Source organism: Pomacea canaliculata, linkage group LG13, assembly GCF_003073045.1.
Source record: "Pomacea canaliculata isolate SZHN2017 linkage group LG13, ASM307304v1, whole genome shotgun sequence".
Taxonomy (NCBI): Eukaryota; Metazoa; Mollusca; class Gastropoda; order Architaenioglossa; family Ampullariidae; genus Pomacea; species Pomacea canaliculata.
In genome coordinates this window covers 17,728,347-17,753,454 of record NC_037602.1, presented here as the reverse complement: position 1 = coordinate 17,753,454, position 25,108 = coordinate 17,728,347, and the positions used below count along the sequence as shown (strand labels likewise).

At 43.3% G+C, this 25,108-nt stretch overlaps 1 protein-coding gene across 1 annotated transcript in view; it reads right to left on the bottom strand.

Annotated features, from left to right (window-relative positions):
• Positions 1 to 25,108, bottom strand: part of LOC112553990 (thrombospondin type-1 domain-containing protein 4-like) — a 33,028-nt gene that overhangs the window by 2,548 nt on the left and 5,372 nt on the right. The window contains 10 exon segments of the mRNA XM_025221536.1: positions 77 to 254; positions 1,376 to 1,561; positions 2,053 to 2,226; positions 2,544 to 2,714; positions 3,428 to 3,632; positions 4,117 to 4,252; positions 5,746 to 6,218; positions 6,221 to 6,537; positions 6,787 to 6,956; positions 15,405 to 15,591. Coding sequence (XP_025077321.1) covers positions 77 to 254; positions 1,376 to 1,561; positions 2,053 to 2,226; positions 2,544 to 2,714; positions 3,428 to 3,632; positions 4,117 to 4,252; positions 5,746 to 6,218; positions 6,221 to 6,537; positions 6,787 to 6,956; positions 15,405 to 15,591 — 2,197 coding nt within the window.

The window sequence follows — 25,108 nt, the reverse complement described above, 5'->3', positions numbered from 1 at the left end:
ATGAAAAATTTTTTAAATCACATTATTTTTTATTTGTGAATTAGAAGGAGCTTTAAGCTAAGCAGAGATGGCTTACCAGATCGACTTGTCTGTTGAAGCTTATGCACCTCCTCGACTTCCCGACAAGAGATGGACTCACACCGCTCTCTGTCAGGTGGTGCATCGTTGGGGTCACAGGCATTAGACCGTTGTTGGTTTGCATCCAGACATTGTACTTGACGAGTACGGACACCACTTCCACATGACACAGAGCACTGGAAAAAATAAGAAAGCTCTGTGTTTTTGACTTGTCCTGAAAACTTGTATTAAATTAGTCAGCTGTGATGTCTCGGCTGCCTAAACACCCATTCAAGTAAATTTTCTTTCTCAAATGATTGGGTTGATTTCATTACAAGATAGTGTTTGTTTAAATCCCAGAGAATAAATAAAGCTTTCCCTTAAGGTGGCAAAAACCTTCAAGACTTAACACTGTCACATGTGCATAGAACATGATTAAATTTTTGACATAATCTGAAAACATGGATGTGCATTCCCAGTTCTTTAGCTGTAGCCTTTACAATGTAAGCATATCAACATTTCCGTGATATGTATTTGAGCTCTCTCTATGCGTAAAGGCATTAATCTCATAAATGGATGGGGTTACTTGCACATAACAGAATAATTGTTTTTCAATGAACTAAACCCATTTTTTATTGGAAACAAAAATAACTTATAGGTGAATTAGTGCTAGAATCTCAAAACTAAGAAGTGCTTGACAGTAACATCAAAATAGCAAGTGAAAAGACAATTAGACAAGAGTCCAGGATAATCTAAAATGATAAATTGCAGTCAGAAAGATACAATAGGAATCATACTATATGGTCACAGAACCAGCGCTGACTTTCTGTGATAAGAGCCAGTCAACATTTTTAGTAGGTGCATTTTATTCATGCAACATACAGCTGATCAAGGAGGTTGAATCTAGTTGAAGACAAATATAACACTATTCATGTCCTGTTCATTTTTTTTAGAAGCTGGGCTGGACTGCATGCCCACTTGATCTCATTTCATAATCATTTAAGTTCCCAAACTAGGCCTTTTATGTTTTCTTTTGAGCTCTTTGGCTCTCTAGGGCCCAGCTCCACCCACATCTGTTGGTGCTGGGGACAGGATAAATTGACATCATGTAGAATATGTCCTATTGAGGAAGTCTGATGTGTGACAGACAAAACGGTACTCACACCATAGCTGTCCAGTGCTGTTGAAGATGAATGCCCTTATAGCTTTCCTATGAAAGCTGCAGACACTCATATGAATGAAAAGGACAGGAAAAGAGATACACTATGTCTGTAGAATCAAGCCCAAGACCAGAAATGTATTTTTCAACAAGACAAACCTCACTCCAGTCTGTCATGTAGTACTGAGCCCCGCAAGCGATATTTAGACACTCTTCCTCTGACTGTGGCTTTTCCAGCCCTTGACAATGCTCTTCCCGTGTCACACTCTGGCTCCCTCGACCTGCTTCTCGCTGCATGCATACCACTTGCCGAGTTCGAACCCCTTCTCCACAGTTCTCAGAGCACTGTCAATGCAGATACAACAACAAAAAAATAATTTATGACGACAGTAAGAAATGGAGGGACATTTGACATTTTTTTTTTTTTTTTTTTTATTCATTCACCCTCTGAGGAGTATGGAGAAGTTTATACACAATTAGCATAGTGCATATTATCAGAAATAGAACAAGTAAGATAATAGTTTCAAACTGCATTTGATGCAGGATCCAGAAAAGTTACACAGACTTTAGTGAATGCAAGAATTAAAATAAGTTGACAGTTAAAAACAATCATAGAACAGCAATGATTGTGTCCAAAACATAATTTTCTTTAAGCATACAATTGTTACATAGGTATGAATCTGCATGAGACCTAGAAGTAGATCCAGAACAGAAGCTGCACATATGTAATTCCAATACAACGGTTTTAGATCCATTTTGGAAAACAAACAACTACATACAATTATACGCAGACCATATAAATGTTTGCAAGCTCGACAGTGTGGCTGTGAACTGACCTCACTCCATGGCCCCGTGAACCACTGTCCACCACATTGGGCACTGCTCTCACATGCCTGTCTATCTTGAGGTCGCTTGGAATCCTCGCATGACAATTCAGACACTTGTCGTCCCATGCGGTCTCGGCACACCACGCTGCGTGAAGTCAGACCTGGCCCGCAGTCTGCAGAACACTACAGCAGAGCATTTCCAATTTTCATGGCTTACCAAGAGAGTAAGCAGCATCTCATAAAAGCCTAATAGCCTTATAAAACTCGATAAACAAAGACACTATTATCCTAATCTGGATGCATTGGGACAAATTAAGTACATCACCCCCTTCTGTTCATTGAAGAAATGTTGACATTTCCTGGTCCATTGTTATTGTTTTTGTGACCTTCTATAATCTATAGATTAATAAAAATGTTCCATATTATGGTATAAAGTGATGCTATTATCTATAATATTGATATTAATGAAAGAACATGCAAAGGGTATTATGAGCGCTTACCACATTCGACCAATCAGTGAACCACCATTGAGTGTTACACGGCTGTGTATTGCAATCTTCCTTCTCCTGTGGTTTGTCCAAAGAACAATAGCTGTCAGGTATCTGCACTCCCTGCTGGTCCACACACTCCACCTGCCGCACCCTCTCGCCACCTCCACACTCAGTAGAACACTGGAGTATTGGGACAAATTAAAAACATCATCATTAACAACAGCAACAAAAAAAAAATTGTATAAGTAAATGATTTCAGTAAAATTGTTTACTCTCAACTGACAATAAAAAAATAATCACTTAAGGCTAAAACATTAAAGTTATTAAAAAATTGGCTATATACTCAAAAGTAAAAGGACAAACAGAATAACTAAAACACTTGTAGCAGACTAAATACACAATTGATCACCATTCACAAAAGCCTAATGTCAGAGCAATTAAAAAAAATGCAGGCATAAGATACAAAACTGAGTGCTAAAAAATTAAGTATTATATAGTGTACAAAAGGGCCTGATTCCATGCAGTTGGCAAGATACTGTAAATGATAGCTTGCTAAAAGAAAAACAACGAGAAGCTTGATTTAGACATAGTCTAGTTACGGGGTGGGGTGAATGAATACAAACGTAGACTGGTCAGCAGAAAAAAATCAAATTATTAAGATTAATATAAAAGTGATTATGCCCTGCAGATCTATCCACCAAATTGGAACTGTCACTTTTTAAATAGCCTTGTGTAGAATGCAAAGGCTATCTCTTATTTATAAAATCAATCACAGACTGGCCATGCATCTTTAGTATTTAGTCACTGCCCTTCGCTTATCCACACCGCAAAATAACATATTAAAAAAAAACAAGAAAAATGAAAACAAAAAATATTCTCTGCATCTTGCTTACCACTCCCCAGTCGCCTGTCTGCCACTGGGCACAAGGGTTGGTCTCGCATTGCTGGGCTATGGCAGGTTTCTGTGCCTGGTCACACTGGGATGCAGAGACGCTAAGTTCCGAATTTTCGGACAGGCGGTGGCGACACTCGATGCGCCGTGTTTGTGTGCCGGACCCACAGGTGACACTGCACTCTGACCACTCATCTGTCACCCACCTGTCATAACAGCAAACATAACACCATCTGGCAAGGGAGGCTCTCTAATATAATTCTTGATAAGAAATCATGCCAGAAACATTTTTAATAATGCTTAAGAGAGCCCAATAGACATCCCTGCAATATCCCAGCATAGGGTCAATCAACTTATGAAGTCCTCTGACGCGCACATGCATCACATATCTTCATTAAGAAAGGTGTGTTCATGTCTTTCAACACCATTTTCTTCCTCGTCTTATTGTCTTGCCCAGTGGCACAAAAACCATATATATGACCGAGGAGCCATGGAAGTAACTTGCCCAGGGATTTGCAAAGAACATTATTAAGGGACACTGGATGTACATATACTACCCAGGAAAATATGTGAAGGGCACTGAAAGTACTTATATAGGGAGACACGAAGCAACTTGCCTATATACATTGGAATTAGCTTACCCAGGAAGTACAGGAAAAACCTTACTCAACAGCACAGGAAGCACCTTACCCAGGGGCACAAGGTTCATTGTGGCATGAGACTCGTTGAACACGTGGCTTAACAACATTGGCACAGTTCTCCTCTGTCACCACCACCTGCGTACCCGCGCTGGTCAACACACACACCACCCTTGTCTCCTGGAAACCTGCACACAGTGTGAATGTCCGGCTTTGAATGATTAAGATGCATGAAAGATACTCTAGAAGTTTCAATCAAATGATTATTAGAGGAATGGTCTATAACAAATTCTAAGATTGGGTTCCATGATGTGACCATGGGACATGAATGTGTAGACTGTAGAGTGTAAACATAACCACATGACTTGACAGACCAATCACCTATAGACAGTTGAAATTCTTTTGCAAAAATACCATGGTAACCTAATGATAGCACATTATATGCTAAAATTTGCTTTGAAAATTAAATATTTAATACACGTTAACCGATGATCTTTCAGGGCATTTCTAACAACAATTTATTTAACTGGCAGACTTGATCTGTGCTTTCGTCAGTAGTCATTTTAATCTCTTTAATAATTCTGGCATTATATATATATTGGTTTGTTTAAATAAAAACCACTGAAAATCAAATTCACCATTGCGTTATTTCATCATATTGCTCTTGTTTGCCTGTCAACACCTTTATTTCTTCTCTGAAGATATATTAATTCTGATAACCGTAGTTATCACTTTCAAAACAGCTTTCAGTGAGTTAAGAACAGATCCAAGCTGTTTTAAATAGAGAAGAAAAAATTGTTCTAACATTACTTTTTACACGATCGTGCAACACTTCTAACCAGCTTATAGAAGCAATTTCCTACAGACATGAAATGAGTTGTGGTAGGTCTCGTACTGTCTCGTGTATGAATGGTGTCTCGTGTCTGACGTCTTGTGTGCATCATTTGTTCCACGTCACTTGAAGCAGAAAAAGACGTCATGTAAAAAAAAAAAAAAGTTGAGTGGTGAAAAACAACGGTCATCGTCCGCCATCTGCTTTATAACTCTCACAGTGACATTCCTCTGAACTTGTGCCTCTTCGATTAGATTCACCTATTCAAGTCTCTTCATCCTCATCGGGGCTCGATCGTCAGGCGTTGTGTTGTGTATGTAATATACGCATATATAGTGCGTATGCAAGGTAAGCGTGCGTTTGTTTTTATTACAAGACATTTCTAAATTTGACACTACACAACAATTTTAGAGTTTAGACAATTTTAACGTTTTGTGCAGCTGAGGCATGCAATTAACAAAAGATATATAAATATTACTTAAGTTTAAAAATGATATATTAATATTTCATTACTGAGCATTTATTGATGAATTATTTTCTTTTGCAATAATTAATGTGCTTTGAGCCCATACTTTTAACAACACGTACATTTTCGGCACTTATAAATCGATCTATATTTGCTTGAGAACTTGTATGCTTAGAGAAATGCCCATCTTGAAAACTTATTTCTCTAGTAGGTCGAGCGATGTTAATTTGTTTCAGCGAAGTTTGAAATTCACGCAAAACTTCACCCATAAAGGTCACAAACAAACGTAGAAGATGAACTTTGAGGTTATAGGTGTCAGCCTTTTGGCTTTCTGTATCTCTGTGACTTTTGTCTCAGAATTTTTTAAGCCAGGCACAGCTTACCTCCCCCGCAGGTCAAGGAGCACTGGGTGAAGCCAGAGATGGTCCACATGTACTCACGGCCTCCTCCACCGCCTCCAATGGTAAGAGTAGGTCTGCCTATCTGCTCCACATTCACGTTATCATACGGCTGCAAGCGGTTGTCAGACTCCAGGGACTGAGAATAGGTTCTGTCAGCCAGGCCGCCTCGCCTGGCGCTGCCTTGACTTTCGAGACCCTCAGAGGACAGGTAGCTTTGCGGGGGCAGAGGTCGCACGGGGGTTGGCTGTCCACGGACGACCGGGCGTCTTCGGAGGGTTTCTCTCGGCTGCGTCCGACCAGCGTCAGGGTCCTCAGATGCAGAACCTGCGCTTCTGCTGTCCTGGTGCTGAAAAGTGTAGCTCTGACCTCGACCCCCCAGCGTGTGTGATCCATAGCTGACCCCCCTGTAGTCAGTAGAATCTTTTGTGCCCACACCAGTATCTCCTCCTTTCACCTCTGGACGGCCTTGACGAACAGGCGCTTGCTGCCGGCGAGGTTCTTGCCCTGGACTTGCCTGCCGTCTAGGTTCTTGAACAGGAGTTGCTGCCGTCGAGGCTCTTGAACTGGAGCTGTCTCCTCCTGCCTGCGGGCATAGGCTGGGTCGTAAGGCTCTGCTCTCGATGCGTTCGTCGGTTGTCGTCGCCCGTGGTAGTGATGTGATGTTCTGGTTCTAGACTCTACGCTTGGAGCAGTTTCGTCGAACGGCTTGAACAGAACATCACCCGGGAGCACGAACTCGTAGGCAATGCCTGGATTTTTCGAGTAATATAAAAGCTGATTGGAAAGAGAGACAGAAACTATTTAAGGAAAGAGTCTTCAAAAGTTATTTAATTAGCAAAAAAGAAAAAAAACCACCCAACCAGCATTTAAAATAACCAACCAATCATACATTTTTTTTCAAACAAATTTCAATTCAACACGGATCAGTAGATAATATACCAACAAGGAACATGCAGGACAGTGTTTTAAAAGAATACTTCTTTATGCATCACCATAATATTTGCAAAAACCGGTAACTCCAACCTGCACTACGACTGCTTGATTGATTGGTCCTTTTGCGAGGATGCACTCCCCAGGGCAGCTAGCGGCTCCTCGGTTGTACTCGAACTGGGTGCCAGCACCCCGAAAACTACCCGTAGAGCCCACAGACCAGTACCCGTTAACGATGTTTTCTCCAGTCTCCGTCCGCACCGCTGCAAATCAAAAGATGAATAAAACTGTGAAAACATTCATTCAGCAAAGGACAGACTCACATCATGACCTTCATATTACGAAATATACTTCTGTCAAATGCTTGTATTGTTGTTGGCTAGACCCTTGAGGACCCGGTCCGTAATGTCACTAAAGGAATGTTTGCATGAGAGATGTTTTGAAGTGTGTACGACATGTACGCATGAGAGAGAGAGAGGATGGAAGGGAAGGGAGTAGGAGAGAGGAGTTAACTTTTTTCAGGCTTGTATCTTTGGAAATAAGTGAAACGATAGTCTTTGCCGTCACATCGTTTGCACAGAACCTGCTGTCTTATGTCACTTTTCTTTACGGAGCTTTTAGCCATTCTTCCTCGTAACCTCGACACAAGCCTCATGCCGGAAAGACAGAAGGGCCGCTCATTAATAAAGGGGATAAAGAGGCTGGGAGTAGGGCTGGGGGATCCCAGCCACGGCTAGCGAGATACCGACTGCAGTATCGGGCATTGGAGCCGGAGCGGAAAATCATTTGCAATTAGCAAAGGTGTTTGGGGAAACAATCAAACGGGATAAAATATTCTTCCTTCCTTCCTTTGTAACACAGACCTATCATAGAACTGGTATACACGATCCAGGCGTTATGTACAGTTTTTTCACGTGCTTTAGTTTACACGAGGATTTCTTTTCTCTGCTGGGGCTTGCCTTTGCTTCTTGCAGCATCGTAGGAAGATTCCACTGACACGACATACGACGTGTCACTAATCGGTGACAGCAATATTAAAGGCATTAACATTAGTGACAGTAAAAAGCGACAGAGTTAGTGAGAGGTTTTGAGCTGTAAAGGTGTCCACACGCACACAATGAGTATTTATTTGAAAACAATACTGACAACAATAATTATGGCAGTGGCACAAGTTAAAGGGATGATTCACATGGATACAATTTGTGTGTGAATATTCAGCAAATATTATGTCACGTCTTCTGCATATCTTAATCAACAAGTGATCTAACGCAGATGATAAGTCACGTGCCCATTTTCTGTAAATCTGATTTACGCAACATTCGGTTGACATTTTGAAAACGAAATAAAAAGGAAGAACGAAAAAGCTCTGGGAGGAATACCGTACAGAAATGGGTGCGCTAGCGTGAGACACAGGAAATGAAAGAGAGAGAGAGAAAAAAACCCCAGCCCCAAGTCGTGCGCTGGCAGCACTCCTCCTCCCCCGCGCGTCGTTAGGTCACTACAGCACGTTATCACGAGTCCCGGGGCTGCTGGAGAGACAGCCAGGTTATTATCACAATTAACCTGTCTCGCAACCTCCTGGAATTAAAGCATAGCAGCCCAGGCAGATTGGCAGCCGCAGGAGGAGATAACTGTCTTCTGCAGTTTGTCTGGCGGCGGCGGCAAGAGATGGGTCTATTCCAGTCGCAAAACAAAGTCGACGTCTGCTGCTTCCGCAAGAACAGGAAAAAAAAAAAAGAAAAGAAACAAAACGAACGACCGAACGTAAAGAGAAAGAAGAGAGAGTACGAGAGTTGGGACCTCAGCAGACCACACGCACAAACGTATGCATGTGCGTGACACACGTGCATTACTCCAGGCCGTCGATGTTAATGATCATGACGACGATGATCGAGATAGAGAAAACTGCACCTCCACCCACCCCACAAAAGGTCGAACGGCCGTTATCATCGCTGTCCTTAGGACAAGCCTGCCTCTAAGACTATGGTCTTGAAACCGACTGGGATATGTGTTACACCTGCCTTATAGGGTAGAGTACGATACAGAATAGAGACTTGGGGTACTTTACCGACATTTTCCTATACCTTTTGCTCATCAACGTTCATGCACGTGAGCTTCAATTGATGCAATTGTACTTATTCACTGATATATGTTTGTATAGACGAACAGTTGCACAGGTAATGTTTGTATAACTACATACACACGCATATTTGTACTGACATAGAGGTTTATATATGTATATCTGCTTGATGTTTAGTAAGTATAAGTTATACACACCCGTATCCAAACACATTGGACACACGCGCCTTCCCACCACACACGTCGCTAATATAGGCTAATAAGAGTTAATCAACTCTAATCTGAATCACTTGCCCCACATTACTGACCTCATGTGCCACTGCAAGGCTTGGATCCAGTTTTCCCATGAAACGGAACCCGAGTCAAGGGCCTCAAGGCGCCGCAGACAGGAGCATCTATCCTCGCATTTACATTCTCTTGTTTTAATCGCTGGAACGCGATAAATCTGTCACCGTTGCTTTCAAACCTGTCACTGGCTTTCTTCGCAGGCGGTAACCCTCACCCACATCTTACGCTGCTTGATGGAATAGTGCAGGCAGATCCCTCTCCTAACACTCCGCGAAACTGGCGGGTGGTGGAGGTGATGTGGTTGGGGAGGAGGTAGGGAAGAGGGGAGGGAACTGCCAAAAAAGCGGGAGCAGTAGTCATCTCTCTTGAATGGTCTTTGTGCCACTGATACCTGTCGTCGCCTGTCTGCTGCTTTTGACGACCAGTAAATAAAGATTTCCATAGCGCACAAAGTGGTGCGACGTTTTCTTCTGTCGTTGTTTAATTACCTTCCCTGATAAGTTGGATACTGAGTAGGCCGGAAGAGGGAGTTTGGGAGTTACAGGCCTTATGGAGAATCGAACCGATGACCGTCTGCTCCAAGAAGGAGTCCACTAACGGCGCCCTCCCCTCATCCCCCCGCACCACCACTCCGCCTCCACTGCAGGCAATCCAAGTCTTTCGTACACTTGAGCTGGAAGACGGCAAGCACGCCTAACCTTTTTTTTCTTCCCCTTGAGTCACTAACATCCATGGCACAGGAACCAGACCCGCTACCTCATCTCCCGAGCCCCAGGCATCAGTCACCCTCTTAACAAAAGATAGCGTTCAAAGAGTTGCCAAGAAACACTCCTCACATTTCAATCGCAGCAAATGAAGTGCCCTGATCTGTTACCCTTTCCCCCCACTCACTCTGTTGCCATATAGACTGGCCATGGTAATTAAATGACACGGTCAGTGTTGGAGTACAATAGAGGTCAAGTGAGTTACAGAGTAAGATGTCTTCTAATTGTGTACATAATTATTCTACAGATGGGCCTTTTGTTGGGTCATATCCATTCTGAGTCACAATGTTACAGTGACAGTACCCCATATCATCTACCCCCTCCAACACACACAAGTGGACGCATTAAAAGTAATGACAGACGTCATCCTAATAATAATCTGCTCCCAAATGTCAGAGAAGCTCTTGACACTGCAAAGGACTTGTATAACTGGCAGTGGTGTGCTCCTAGAATCAGTTAAAAAATTAAGAGGTTCATATGAAATTAAGAAAATCCGAGTTGTTTCTTTGACTGCCAACTGTAGGCAGTGAACCTTTCACGGTGGTGACTGAGAGTTTTTATTCTTTATTACACACTTTTAATTAACGTACTAAGTATGCATTCAGTGGAATTTTGTCATCAATTTTTTACCCACTTTTCATCTGAAATTTTCACCAGTTACTCATTTTTGGTGACAATGCAATATTAATTTTCAACAGTCCAAAAGTAATAAATAATTTATTTTAGAAATTTAAGTTAAATGGTGAATTGGGGGAATTAGGGGAAACAGGTAACTGCTGCTCTCGGACTAATAAACTATAGGTAATCTCCCCTATTACGGCCTATAAGAAGGCAATCAAGTCACAATGTAAAACATGGCATGCAGAACCGTATGTGTGTATGTTTGCTTTTAAAGTTCCAGTGTCTGTCACTACGTAAAAAAATATATAATAAGCAACGGAATGTAAAAAGCCTGTAGCAACAGAATGCGGCGCCTCAGTCAGTCAGGTAGCCGCATTCTAGATTAGCAACCGTCACGTTGCGACACTTGACCCTCTGTCGAGAGAGAGAGAGAACACAGATGGATGAAACCACAAATGAAAGAAAAAGACACATACAAGAAGAATATATTATCATTGGAGACCGAAGCCGGGAAGTTTTTGCGATTGGGAGAACGCCGCGATAAAGGACAGCAAAACACAACAACAAAAAACCCCGAACAAACAAAAAACCAAACTCAAAAAGACTTACATTTTTAACATAAAATATGTTAAAAAATTTGTAAACTCACTTTTATTTGAAATGTACTACAAATTGTAAACCAGTTTTTTTCCTTAGGTCTCGGGATTTTCTTTAATTCATATCATTTAGTTAGTTAAAATATAGAAGTGTGAGGGGCTCTCTTGAAATTTGGAACACCCCTGGACCACTCACAATTGTATGCTTTAAATTATATGTATTAAAGAAAATCCTGAGACCGAAGGAAAAAATATTTTACCCTTTTTAGAACATTTCAAATAAATGTGTGTTTACAATTTTTTTTTTACTTATTTATTTCTTTGGCTGTTGACTGTTTTTTCTTAAGTAATTTCTTATCTCCGCGTCTTTGAAGTACGATGCAACTGTATACGCACTTGCATTGTAAAGTGTAAACAACAGCGACCAGCTATTAAGCCCGGTAACGCTCGTACGGTAGCGCCCTGTGGGTGAAAGTCGATGCCGTGGTTGACTATTGTTGGTCCCAGGTCCTAGCGAGCATCCGGCGCGAATAAGACCCGTGCACGGGACATCATCGCTCTCGCGCGAAAAAGTGAGATTTTGCATGCACCTACTATCTGTCGTACAGATGAGTCAGCTCTGAGATTGTAGGAACACCTGAAAAACATCAAAAGTTTAAAGGCGACTTATTGTATCTTCCTTTAAAGTCTTTGTTGCCAGTAATCTTGACGGCTGATGTCGTAAAAAGAACAAAAACAAACAAAACCCCGACCCCAGAAAGAAAAAAACCCAACTGCCTCGTCTGAATAACTTGGCAAAAATGTTATTGCGCCTATATCCAGATAAATAGTTCAGGTACGGTTGGGGATGAGAAGTATTCGAAATCTGAGAAAACCACCGACGCTAATGGGCCAGGTAGCGAGTGCAGGCAACCCCGGTGTTCAGGGGACGCCAAGCGCGGACAAGTTGCGGAAAGTAGAACGGAGTTGCTGGAGTTTCGCACCTTTGAAAATCCGTCTGTTCGCACAGTAACGCTCAAAATGCCAGACGTCAGAGTTTAAAGATAAATAGGGAGTTATAATTTCCATTCCTTTGGCTTTCGTCTTTATAAACACCGTTTAAGGCTTTGAGGAACAAGCAACTGCATTTACTATGAATTCCTGGCTGCCTGAGAGCTGTTCACGTTCAGCCATCAGCGAACCTTTGGTGGCATCGTGGAGGGAGTTGTTGGGGAGAGAGGCTGGGTGCGATAGGACACATGATGTGCGAAAACACCTTGAGACAGATTTCTCATACAGATGGATCTCTCGCACAGATATACTTCAGATGGATCTCTAAGACAGATATATTTTTGTGGTGGAAGCAAGTACGTTCTTGCCAAGAAGAAAACAAGACGAAGCAAGAGCAGATAAGGAGATGACAGAAGGAGAAAATGAGAAGACGGAGGAAAAGATTTACAGTTAGCATGACAGTAGCACAGTTTTCGGCTTGTGGCATCTACATGTGGCTGTGCGTCTAAAGCCAATGCGCGGTCGAGACGTACTCCCTCTTGCAAGTGTCGTCATCCATCTTTGACACAAAAACTTGACTGTCGCGACACATTAGGCAAGACTCGGAGAGTTTTAACCAACTAAACACCGGGTTTATTTTATTTTTGTTTTTATTTCATTATTATTATGCTCTTTGGTGGGCGTAGGCGCGACCGGATAAGACAGAAATTCGCTAATTGCGCGGGCGAGTCCTCATAATAAAGCACAATGCCTTTAGTTGTTCCTAGGCCTGCATGTTGATTAATAAGGTTGATATCTTAAAGTACACCTTTTAGCTTTTCTAACGAGATGGAACGAAGAAGAAAAACAGATAGGACAGGTAGAGTGGGAAAGAGAAGAGAGAACTCAAATATTTATTTAAATAGAGTCATGAACACCAACAACCATCATCATTATACTGTGCTGTCGTCTAAAGGCCATCGGCCCATCAAAGCCCGTGGTTATAGACACGTATGTGCATGTGTGCATTCTCCCTCTCTCTCTCTCTTGTGCGCGCTTTTGCGCTATGAATGCATTATTCCGCAAATATTCCAGGTCTTCCAGTAAAGCGGAAATGTGCACAAACCTGCTACTTCTCTGTTCCACCTGCGCTAGATGACGGCAGTATTTTATATCTGAAGGCGAACAAGTGTCAAGGTTTATTTTGTAAACAAAAGACATAAGTTTATCAACTGGACGACTCGTTGAGATAATTAAGAAAGAAGACACTGAAAGCGGCAGAAGCTGGCAGGACGCCATACCTGTAGGAAGGAGGGGTTCCGACATCTTGAAAGGCCAGTCGGCCAGGATGCAAAAAGAGGAATCGAGTAAGACAATTACTTGGCACGTGAATTATACAAAGACAGCCTACGTGCCCAGTAAAACAACAGAACAAGAAATGACATGCCTTTATTCGCGTTCTCTGTTTATCTAAGCGAGCTGATGGATACTCTTCATAATAACATTATAAAACAAGAAGATGGTTGGAAACAAAGATTTAAAGGGCTGTGTATTTTAGAGCAAAGTTTCTATTTCTTGCTATCTGTCTCGGATATCGCATTTATCGCTAGTCCATTCCATGCAGTCTAATAAACTGCAAAAGTACTAGTGGGGTGCACATCACCATGCACAGAAAAGTCAACATTGTGACGTCAAGTTTGTACACAGATACACCTAGTTAACATGTGGTCACAGCTCTCCCATTGGCTGAGGCCTTCACAAAGTAAATGTCCCCATGTATAATCGTATAATACTTGGGGATGCTTGTAGGCAAATATCTAGGGAATAGAAGGTGAGTGAGGTATTCCCCCAGATTGGTGAATAGTATCTTCCGCAAAGCTTTACCCAAACATCAGACAAAATCTTTGCAGCTTCACTACTCCTTTAAATAAGCGTTGCAAGTAATTGTATGTTTGTGTTCGATCCCAGTGACCAGGAGTAATTTCGGCTAATTTCTAGCAGCAGCCTCTGAAGCAGAAGCAGCATCGACAACAACTACAGCAACGACGCAATATTGTTATTTCTTGCCAGAGACGTAGTACGACAAAATCTTTACTGTTGGTGTGTTGCCAGCAGCACCTGTCGGAACTACCACGTGGAGCGCACAACAGACTCTAGACCAGCAGCAGATTCCTCACAAAGATGTGTGCGCCTGCATGTTGAGTTGTTTTGACAACACCTTCCAGCTCGAAGGCTTGCAAAAAAAAGTGTCTTCCAAAGGGGATAAAAGCTCTAACAAAACAAAATAAAAAGTTGCCAGAAGAGAACTTCCGGCGTAAAAAAAAAATGCTCTCGTTCTTCAGATCAACTCGAAAATGTTTCTTCCGGATCCTCTCACGTGATCATCCACTTCAAACCTCCCCCCTCCCACAACCACTTAGCTAAAAATACTCAGGGCTCGAATTTTGTGAGTGCACGAGTTTGATCGTAGGTAATGCACATCTTTCACACGACGGTTACATTACAGAGACCTTTTAAGCTGGAAGTCCGTCTATAGATGTATTTCGAAATTGCTAACAGGATCTGGAAGAGCAGAGTTATTTTGGTCGACAGTACAAAAACAGGCCTAATATCGGCCAACGAGTGCTGGCCACCCTGGCAAGACAGCTTCGTGCCTAGAAATTTTCATTTGGGCAGCACTTGCACACGGAGCACAGACGAAGACAGTCGTCAAACGTTTTGCACGACTCGCTTCTGTCGGCAGGAAAAGATAAGAACACAGACTGGCATGACGAGGATACAATTATTCAATCACGAAGACTGTTCTCCATCTTAGCTGCTGTTTAAAAAAGCCTCACTCCAATCACTCAGCAGGCAGCTTACTGAACAAAAGAGGGTTAACGAAGTCTCACCCGAGCGCGCGCGCGCATGCACGTACGCACACACATACATACGTACGCACACACATACATACGTACGCACACACTCTCCCAACCTCCCACTTGCATGCTTACATTGTACACTGTTGTCCTCGTGGGCAGCGTAACATAATTCACTGACGTTCATGTCTGTATACGCAATAATTTTGACGTTCGTGTCTGCACGTCATATATGCGACATTCGTGTCTACGTACACATAAGTTCTGTCTACATGTGACGTATTTCTGACGTTTGCGTCATGCCATAATTCTGACGTTCGTTTCCGTTTATGTCATATTTCTGACGTTCGGGTCTGCAAACGTTTGTGTCGTTAAATGTCATACCTTTAAGGCGTCAGTATCTGCTATAATCACGACAGAAAACATCCTTGCATTTATTGTTAAAGCAGTGCCTGTACTCAGAAGTGAAAAATGAAGCACGGGACGATTCGCACACGTTGCGTGTGTCCACTCTCAAGGGCATGAGTGATAGTTACCCAGGTAGTTGTGGCTGGGGGCCAACTCCGTGATGTTGAGGCTGCAGGCCTGCGCGGGTATCTCCACCACAGGGTTGTAGGTGCCCTGGGTCAGCACGGTCACTGTGTACAGCCCGGCGATCCGCCGGCACGCAGCCGGTCGTTGCTCGCAAACGTCACACACCGTCTGCGTCCGCGCCGTCTGCAGCTGCAACAACAACAAGAAGGCGCACGCTTGTCTAAATATTGCGTCAAACAGGTTTTTGCAAGGCGACGAAAAAAAAAAAAAAAAAAAAGAGAGAGGAAAGAAAAAAACTTCATTGGAATTTGACCTGACCGTTTTTGTGTCACGCCTGAGGTGCGGAGGTAGCCCTCCCGCTCGGAGGTTGTTAGCAGGATAAACACGTATGTCTATCGCATTTAAGCTGATTTGTAGTTCTTTTTATCCACACGGCTGCTGTTCATAACTCCGAGCTCGCTCTTTACAGACAGTGCGGCCATTGAGACACATCATAGGACCGCCGCTAACGGATGTTTGCTTATTAGTTTAGAAGCTAGGCTCCCCGCTCTTGCCGCTCCTCGTATAATCCTCCTCCCCTTCACGCCCTCCTCTCATCTCTCAACCCCACTTTTTCTTAATTATTAGCCCACCCTCCCAACCGTCTGTCCCATTCTGTTTGACGAATTCCCTAGCTTTTGCATACTTCCAGTTTAGTCCACTTCTAACACGAAATACATAATAAGTGTTTTGGACTGTCCTGATAATGTAATGCGTTGAAAACAAAAATAATAAATAATGTTCTCGTCTGCGTAGCTGATGCAAACGAAAGAAATACAGTTAAATAAATGATACTGCACACATTTCTGATGGCGTGTGGCAAATGAAAGCTGTCAAGAAAAATGTATGTAACATTTGTCTACAAAAAATCATCCACAGGTATGCAGACGAAGCGACAGACGAGCGACAAAGAAGCACTCAGACGATTGCGCAGCGCAGTTTACACAGGAGCACGGGAGGCGCCAACGTTTGTGCAAGTGTCGGCGCCATGCCTGGCTCCGCGGAGGAGCAAAGTGGGAAACAATCATCATAGAGTTCCCGAAACTACCCGATGAAAGCCGACAACAGCGGCCTCTGAGATTACGTCATGTAAAACGTTAGGAGCCGCCACAAGCCAGATCCTTTCAGCCGAGTAAACATCTATGAGTCCCGCTTGTCGCCCTTTACAGCACTTCCGTTATGCTGGTCTTTATTCTGCGCGAACAATGGGGGCTTTTAAGCTTGTCAAAACGAGAAATATACTTTTCGTAAGTTTCGGCTCATCTGAGGGGGCCATCTAGCACGAATGTGATGCAGAATGTTGCTCTCAGAAATGAGGAAGGGCGATAGAGTTCCCTCTCCCTCCCCTTATAGTACATGAATGAGTGTGCGGTATGTAGAGAAAGACATTGAGACATGTCTACTTTATCTGTTTATATTTTTGTCTGTGTCTGTGTAAATTTGTAAGGAATGAGAAGGCGAATAAGAAATAATAAGAAGAAAGGAGTAAATGAGAAAATAAAGCTTTTTAAAAACCGAAAGGAAAGGCAGGAAGGACTGTATTTATGAGTCTCTTCTCCTCTTTACCTCCATTCTTTCCCTTCTCCCACTCTCTTCCTCCCTAAACCTCCTGTTGCCGGTCCTCCGTTGAAAGGTTGAAGACGATCGACGACATGGCAAGCAAAAGAAAAGCTGGATGATGAACGTGGAGAGTGGACCGGCTGTCCACTGGGGGACCTTCTTACGTAGGCACATTATCTCCCCTACGTCTGGTAGCTCAGGTACCAGTGTTAAAGGATAAAAAAAGGGATGTGAAGGGAGAAAAACCCACTTTCTTTGCATATTATATAATATTATCATTCTCAGTGTATATGTCTGTCTGCTTTGTTCAGAAGTACACGGTGACATAAACTACGGTGACAGAAGGACCGCTAGTCCTATTTTCGCACAGCTTTCTTTTATTCCTTTTTCCTTGTACTACGTCCCTCTTCTCAGCTTACGTTTGACAGGACAAGTTTGAACGTTTGATTTGAAAGCAAGCGTACGCCACCTGGTTCGCAATCTAGACAAAGACGCAGGAAAAAAGTCAAGATTTTATTGTCAGGTATGAACCCAGAACGGCAGAATTCGTCAGCGGAATGCCACGGCACTCGCCGAGTGGTCTGCCCTTTTTAAACGATTGTATGTTCCTTTCTAAAAGTGGATTTGCAGGTGCAAGCCAACGTACAGGTGCTTGCATAGCCAGCTGTGCCTTTAATCCACTCCCTTCCCACCCCCGTCTCCTACCTGCATAGTTGGAATAGCCGAGGCCGGGGCATTCTCGGCTTTCCTCCAAGGAGAGATTGTACTTAAAGGCATAGGGTCGCTGTGTTCCCTAATTTACTTTTATCGAATTCCATTCTATCTAGATTGTTTCGTTCGAAAAAGAAACTCCACATATGCTCTTTAGGAAAAGATTAATTTACCCCTACTTTCTGAGCGACTCACAAAAGGGCATGCACGCACGCACACATACACAGATTCACATGCAAACATAAATACGCACACGGAATAGATGGAATCCATCTATCAAACGATCCAGAGATCACTCGATCGGCCAGTTCATCCATCCGGCCATGCAATAATTAACGCACTTGTTGTTTCTGAGAACCGCCATCAGAATGTTGTCAGCATTTTCGATTGGGTGGGGGTGGGGAGCTAAAAGGAGCTGCCGGCGACTCCAGTTTGTTTACTGTGCAAACAAATTACCCGACAGGCCCGAGTCCTGAGCCCAAGGTGCCCTCTGACCCTGACACGCGCGGCAACGCCCACAAAGGCTCAATGCACCAAGTTCGCGATGTCCGGAGGAGGTGGGGAACTTTAGAAAGCCGACAACCTTATGTAAGAGATCGCATTATTTTTCCGCTCCTTTGTATCAGTATGTGGTTTAATCCCCTCCGCACACTTCCCTGTTCCAACCCCCTCCATCTCTTCCTACCTCCTCGCTAACCCCTCGCTATGCGCTCAGTATCCACTCGTTAGTCCCTCGCGATCCAGCGTCATCCACTCGCTATACACTCGCCGTCCTTAATGTCGCACTGTCCTGCAGACCAGTTTGCTCGTTAGGTCAGCCGCAAGATGCAGCAAATGCGTTGACCCGAAACTGTTCATGATCGAAAGTAAACTCTGCAGGATTAAAACTTTGAAAGAGAGAGAGAACGAAAAAGAAAAAAAAAAAAAAAAAAAATCCCAACGACGGCAGTCGCCCGACACTTAGCTCTGTCTGCTCATGCGCACACGTGAAGAGAAGACGAGTGGTGGGAGATAAGCGGAGGAGATGGGGGAGAAGACGAGACTGGATGGTGGAATCCAGGAGACAGTTTGCGTGAGAGGGAGAGACAGACGAAGCTGATAGGCGAGAGAGAGAAAGAGAAATAGAGGTAGAAGTTTTTCAAAAAGAGAGGCGGACAAAAAAGCAGGCACGCTTGCAAACACAGGAAGACAAAGACAAAGAGCGAAAAAAACGACATGACAGCTATTTACAGAGAGACAAATGACAGTCTTTACTCTTTACACTGTGGCGTGTAAGTGTGAGAGAGAGAGAAAGATTGAAAAGGGAAGGTGAGTGAGGAAGGGGGAGGGTGAGGAGACCAACAGGAAATGCACTGAATTGTTAGCATGCCTAGATCTCAACGACACTAAAAGCTCGGCGGTGCAACTCCACCGGTGCCTGCATGTAATGGTTGTGCAAACACCAGTTGCTCCTGATTACGACCCTGAGGCTGCAGCTTGGTGGGCATGGCACCTCACATCATGTAGCCCTCGTCCCTCCTCGCCACCACTCTGCATGGACCCCCTGTATACAAGTTATATACACATTGTATACAAGCTGGACCCCCTGTATAGAAGTTATATACACATTGTATACAAGCTGGACCCCATGTATAGAAGTACACATTGTATACAAGCTGGACCCCCTGTACAGAAGCACTATACACACTGTATACAAGCATGATAAGATAAAGCTGCTTAGTTTCTCTCTACAACCACATTACTGTCACTGTGTTGTGATTATGGTCGAGAGTATATTGTATATATTGTGTCTGTGTGTTCGTCTGTGTTGATGTGTGCGATCGCGCGTGCTTATCTATAGGGTAATTCGAGAGATTTTATTACCAGATACAATAACCTTTTTGTTCTTTTTTTTGTGACACCAAAATCATTTTGCATTCAACCCCACTTTGTAAGCAGAACACACAGGAAGTGCAGTGGGAGTTTACATTATAGGATTGTCTCCGACCGTCTGTAAACAGTAACAGCAATTTTGGATCAGCGACTTTTTTTTTCAAACTTTTTCAAAACGTTTAAGCCAGACCTGGGCAAAATGTGATGTTGCCCTCTAAACCATCCCAATTTCTCATGCGGCCCCTTGGGAAAATTAATTGCCCACCCCTGTTTTAAGAGGTTTGCACCTTGAAAACTAAAGACAGATGTTAACTGGGGTAGATGGATGTGAGGTTACTCTGCACATTGTCTGTATTAGTAAGAACAAAGTCCCTGCATGTCTCTTTAACTTCTGTCATTTGTTACCTCCTGTCATCATAGAAGACGGTGTATAGGTGCTTGCAGACGCCAATGTCGACAGAAACACATGCTGGCTTCGCCCTGTACTTTCGCCACGCACGGCTGAACCCGTGGAGGACAAATCTCTTTGAAAGTAAATCTCTTTGAAACCCTCTGTAAATTTTTCCTCTGACTTCTTGTATAAAAAATTACGTCCCGTTTTGTTACACCTGGGCACCGGGTGGACTTTCCTATGTGTGTGTTATACATATACTTGCTCTCGGTAGGTATAGTCATACAATTCACCCACATCGACACACTTGCACGCATGCACACAGACACACACATCTGCATCCACAAGCTTAGCATTTCACGCAGAATAGAATAGAGGAGAGAGAGAGTATCCGGGTGTATGTCGTGTGTCACGTGTGTATGTGTGTGTGACATTCGCTACGTAAGCAATACAAAAGTAATCGGTCTTGGCGTTTGAGCGGGTCCCACGGGCAGCCAATCAAAATCCACTTAAACTCGGCCTAGTTAGCGGCTTCTTACCCGGGGTGCCAAAAGTGACGGTTTGTGACGGCAGATCTCCAATACAACCGTGACACTTGCCTCATTTCTGTCTTATCTCAGATCAGCGGGGTCACGACATTAAAGTAGCAGCACCACGCCGAAGGAAGGCTTGATGAAATAGGGTTTGAGTGTATGGAGGGGGGTGGGGGAAGGGGAGAGAGGAGGTAGAACCATGTGGCAGTAGAAATCTTCCTCTTCATTTTGTTAAACTGAACAAAGAAGCTCCTGTACATTTCCACACACATCCAGCAAAACGAACAAGAATCATCTACAAGTCTGATGCGACGTTGGTTCAGATTGGAGTTCAAAGGTTGACTGGTTTGGCTGACAAGAACCAAGAGTCACCTAATGATCTGATGGGGCGTTGTTTCAAGTTGAGTTTATTGGTTTATATGAAAGAGGTGAGTTGATCTCGCGTTTTGGAAAATTTCTGGCTAGATGATGAGGCAAGTGGAGTACCCGGTGACCCCTTTCCCGAAAGGCAACCCCCGGGAACAGGTGCCATATCCACAGATAAGACCTCGTGCTGTGCTCCGAGACGAGATCTGAACCCACGATCCCACGATTCTCACAGCAGAGTGGAAACAAGCGATTATTTGACCACTACACTACCGGGACGCGTGGAATTCATGTGCAGCCCGTTAACAGACAGTCAACCACGCTGCCGCAACGCATATACCCGTAATGGCGGGTAGCATCTGGGGTCCATGGTGCCCATCGCATCCACGAGGGGCGCACCTATGATGGTACGCTTGCTTGGAAGCTCGATGTGCTGATCAACATTACACATGAATATCCAACAGGCTGCCTTTGCCCGTGTGGTAAGGTACTATAGTGAGCAGTTAAATATAGTGGGTGACGACACGTGGCGCGGTGGGCCTGCCCTCCAAAAGTCCTTGCCTACATACCCACGTTCGGTTTCCACATCGTCACCTCCGCCATGCATGCAGAAGCCGAGTGACGAGTGGAGAAACACCTGCACAGTGCAGTCGACTCTCCAGCTCTCCCCCTGCCCCTATCCCCACCAATATGCCCCACCGGCCACCCCTGATGAATTGCCAAGCACGCCAAGCATTCCAGTCTCGCCGGGTGTGAGCGATCTCTATACGGGTTGGATATTAAGGCCGGGGTGGCACGAGTTATAAAAACACGGCAGTCGTGAGCTTCTGTCGCCTTAATTTGGGTGTTTGCGAATATTTTGATGCATCGTCGCGGGGGAATAAAACATTTGTATCAGGTTTCGAACTTGCTTTTTTTTTTTTCGTTCTTTTTCACTTCTCTTTCAGTTGTGAAACATTGCTCAAGTGGGCGATGCATGACAATGTCAAGTTGTCTGTTGCTGTGCAAAGGCTTTGTAAAATCTGTTCGGGCAACATCTTAACAGGAAGGTGGTAAACCCTTAACACTGTTGTTATATATCGATAATTTTGAAGAAAAGAACAATTCATCTTTCCCAAGGTGGTCGGCAGAACCACAATTCAACTCAACATGAAGGAAGATTCTCCCACAAAACATTTAGAATTATTTCTTTTTAGATAAGGCATCTGACTGTACATTATACAAGCACTTTCCACCACACCCCGTATTTCATTATTTTTGATAATCATGTTTGGTCTTCTTTATCTTTAATTCAACTTTATTTATAAAAAAATTTGTGATTTTGTGTTGACTCTCATCATGGAATACACTAGACATCAAACCTTGCCATTGGTGATTCTCATGTTTTTTTTCGACATGATAACAGAGGTTTGTGAGGCTGTTGTGACAATTAATGTCCAACTAGAAGAATGCTTATCATGCGGTTACAAAGTGGTGAGGAAGTGTTTGAAGTTACCTCTCCTCTACTTCGTCACACGTGGGTGGTATTATTCTGGGTGTCGTCTTCATCTCTCATATCCACGCAGTCGTAACAGGAAATTAATTTCTTGCCCTCCTCCCTCGCCACCGCGCCCCTTCTTCTGCCCTAACTTGAGTTGAAATGTGTTTACTTGCTTGCAAGCATGAAATTCAATTCTTATTAAACGGCTTTTAACAGGTTTTTTTTCCTGTTAATGTTTACGTTCCTATCCCCCCTTCGTTTCCTCGTTTCCGTTTTTCTTGTTTCTTTTCCTTCTTATCTCTCTTCCTATTTCTTTTCTGTTTCCCCTCTTTCTTCTGACAGGAAAGTGATTATGTTTGGGTCTAAAATTTACAGTATTGTCTTGCATCATTAAACATTAAAAATATCAACATCATCGTAACTTTACCAAAAAAAAAAAAACCTTTAAAAATAAACTTTAAAAATGTTGCTTCCTTTTAACGTTTTTGAAACTTGATCCTCGGACACACGTGCTTACTTCACGAAGTCTAAACATGTAACATTCTTGATTTTTTTTTTTCAAATTGCAAGCCTTGACGGCGATGAGTAAATAAAAATATAATTTCGAGGTGGGTGGAGGAGAGGGACGTCTGCGGGAGAAAGTAAACACAGTGACTCACGACTGACGATCGAGGCTGTGGCGCAATCAAACCTACTCTCGACAGTTGACTAGGACTACTTACAACCAGTAAGTTGTGTAGTTGGGACAATTAGCAACTGCCACAGCTCTTCTTCAATTCTTATATCCACGTTATTTTTGTTTTGTTTTGTTTGTATTTTTCTTCTGGGGAAGTGGGGTATTGAGGGGGTCATAAGGCTTTATAACTGAACGGTTAAAACTTTTGCCTGAACTTTCATTCATAACAGGTTTCAAAGAAGTCGATGAAGGATGTAATGTGCTGACTCGGTGTGTATAGGAATATTATTAATTAATAATGAACAATTGAATTCGTGCTCTTTAATAAAATCGTGAAAGATGTGCCAACACAGTTAACTTCCTTTATTACCTTGTCTTTGCTCTCTTAAATGCACGCGCACAAACATACAGGTTGGTGTGTTGAGTGGAAACCCCTACAATCAACTTTAATGTTTCTAAACATTAGAAGCTTCGTGACTTCTATGATTTAGCAACTAGCGGGACTGTGCACTCACCCTGTAGACAACATGACATCAGGCCTGTCCAGCTCTGCCACATCCAGAGACATCAGGTGACCTAAGTCCCAGGACCCTCGATCTTTGCTTTGTTGGTGATAACCGCTACACCGCCCCGCCGCTCGACCACCCAAACAAGGTAAGATTAGCTCAGTTCGTTTATACTTCTAGCTCACTCACTCGAGGGTACAAAAAAGAAATATTAAAGAATTCAAAGAATGTTAGAAGCCTAATTAGCCCGATCCTGCAAGACTGGTTTCGGATTTCGTGTTTGCGATAGGCAGCACGTCACTGAGGCAGACGATGTGGCTCCATTAGGTCGTGATGTCACAAGCCTGTTCAGGTGGCAAAACATTTTTGAGTTTCGGCGGTTCTGTTTTCACATCGTTTGGCAACAATAAAACGTTGACTGCATGGCTAAACTGTTGACATCATCTTGTTGACACGTCCAAATATTAATCCAATGAAGCAAGTGCGAATTCGAAGCAAACCTTCAGAGGTAGCCTTTAACCAGAAGCAACTCGGACTCTGCAGGCCTCGGAGGTGGCCAAATAATCTCCAGGTAAAAGTCAAGCAGCCCGTCTACAAAAAAGGCGTCGGGTGGCGATCCAATTATGCAGCAGACAGAAAGACAAGTAAGTTTTTTCATGACATACCTTTGGACCTCCAGGAATTTTGAAACTAAATTAGTTATCCACTTAACTGGCTGGCAAGGAAACGCGACTAATTTGGCTGATAGATGGCTAGTAAATGAAAGTAACCATAATGTTTATAAGCAGGGACTAGTTGGAAACAAAAGGCTAGTTCATCTGGCGGCAATAGAAATCGTCCATACGAATATTACATAATGTACAGCCATCTGAACTTACCTGAAGCCGAGTTTCGGTTTCCGTGTGACGTGAACAGGTCTGTGTTAAAAAAGAACCCGGATGTTCAAAAGGAACGTTTAAAAAAAAAAATTCAGTTCGCTGGGTTTTCCAAAAAGAAATTGCATATCAATTCAGAGTATCGTGACACAGAAAAACAAACAGTTATCCAAAGACAAACAAGGTTTGCAGGAAGAAAACCACATCTTACAACTCACCGTACTTAATCGGCTGCATTGAGGTGGAATAGTTTCCTCCTTTCTTTCGGCAAAAGGGCTCAAGAGATTTACTCTCTCGTCTCTTTCGATGAAAAAACTCAGCCCATCATCTACACGGATCGACTAGAGCATCATCGAAGCCTTTTCCTCACCCTAACTACAGTTCGCGACCGTTAATTTTTGAGCGACATTGAAAACAATTGTGATCGTCAATCTTCCTGAACCACTTTCAGGATCGCTCAGAAAGGCATTAGGTCAAGAATCAATGAAGCTTGCCTACTCTGCATTTTCCGAAAGACACTCCAGGAACAAGAGGGGTGAGCGGGTGGGAGCAGAGAAAAATGTGAATAAAGACATCCGTGCCTCTGCACGCGCCACCCACGTGAGCGCATCTTTTATCCCGTCATCGGCGTGGTGTCTGGCAAGTGTCAGCACTTGAGTGTACACAAGTGTATGCGAAGCGAGAGTGACACAGACAA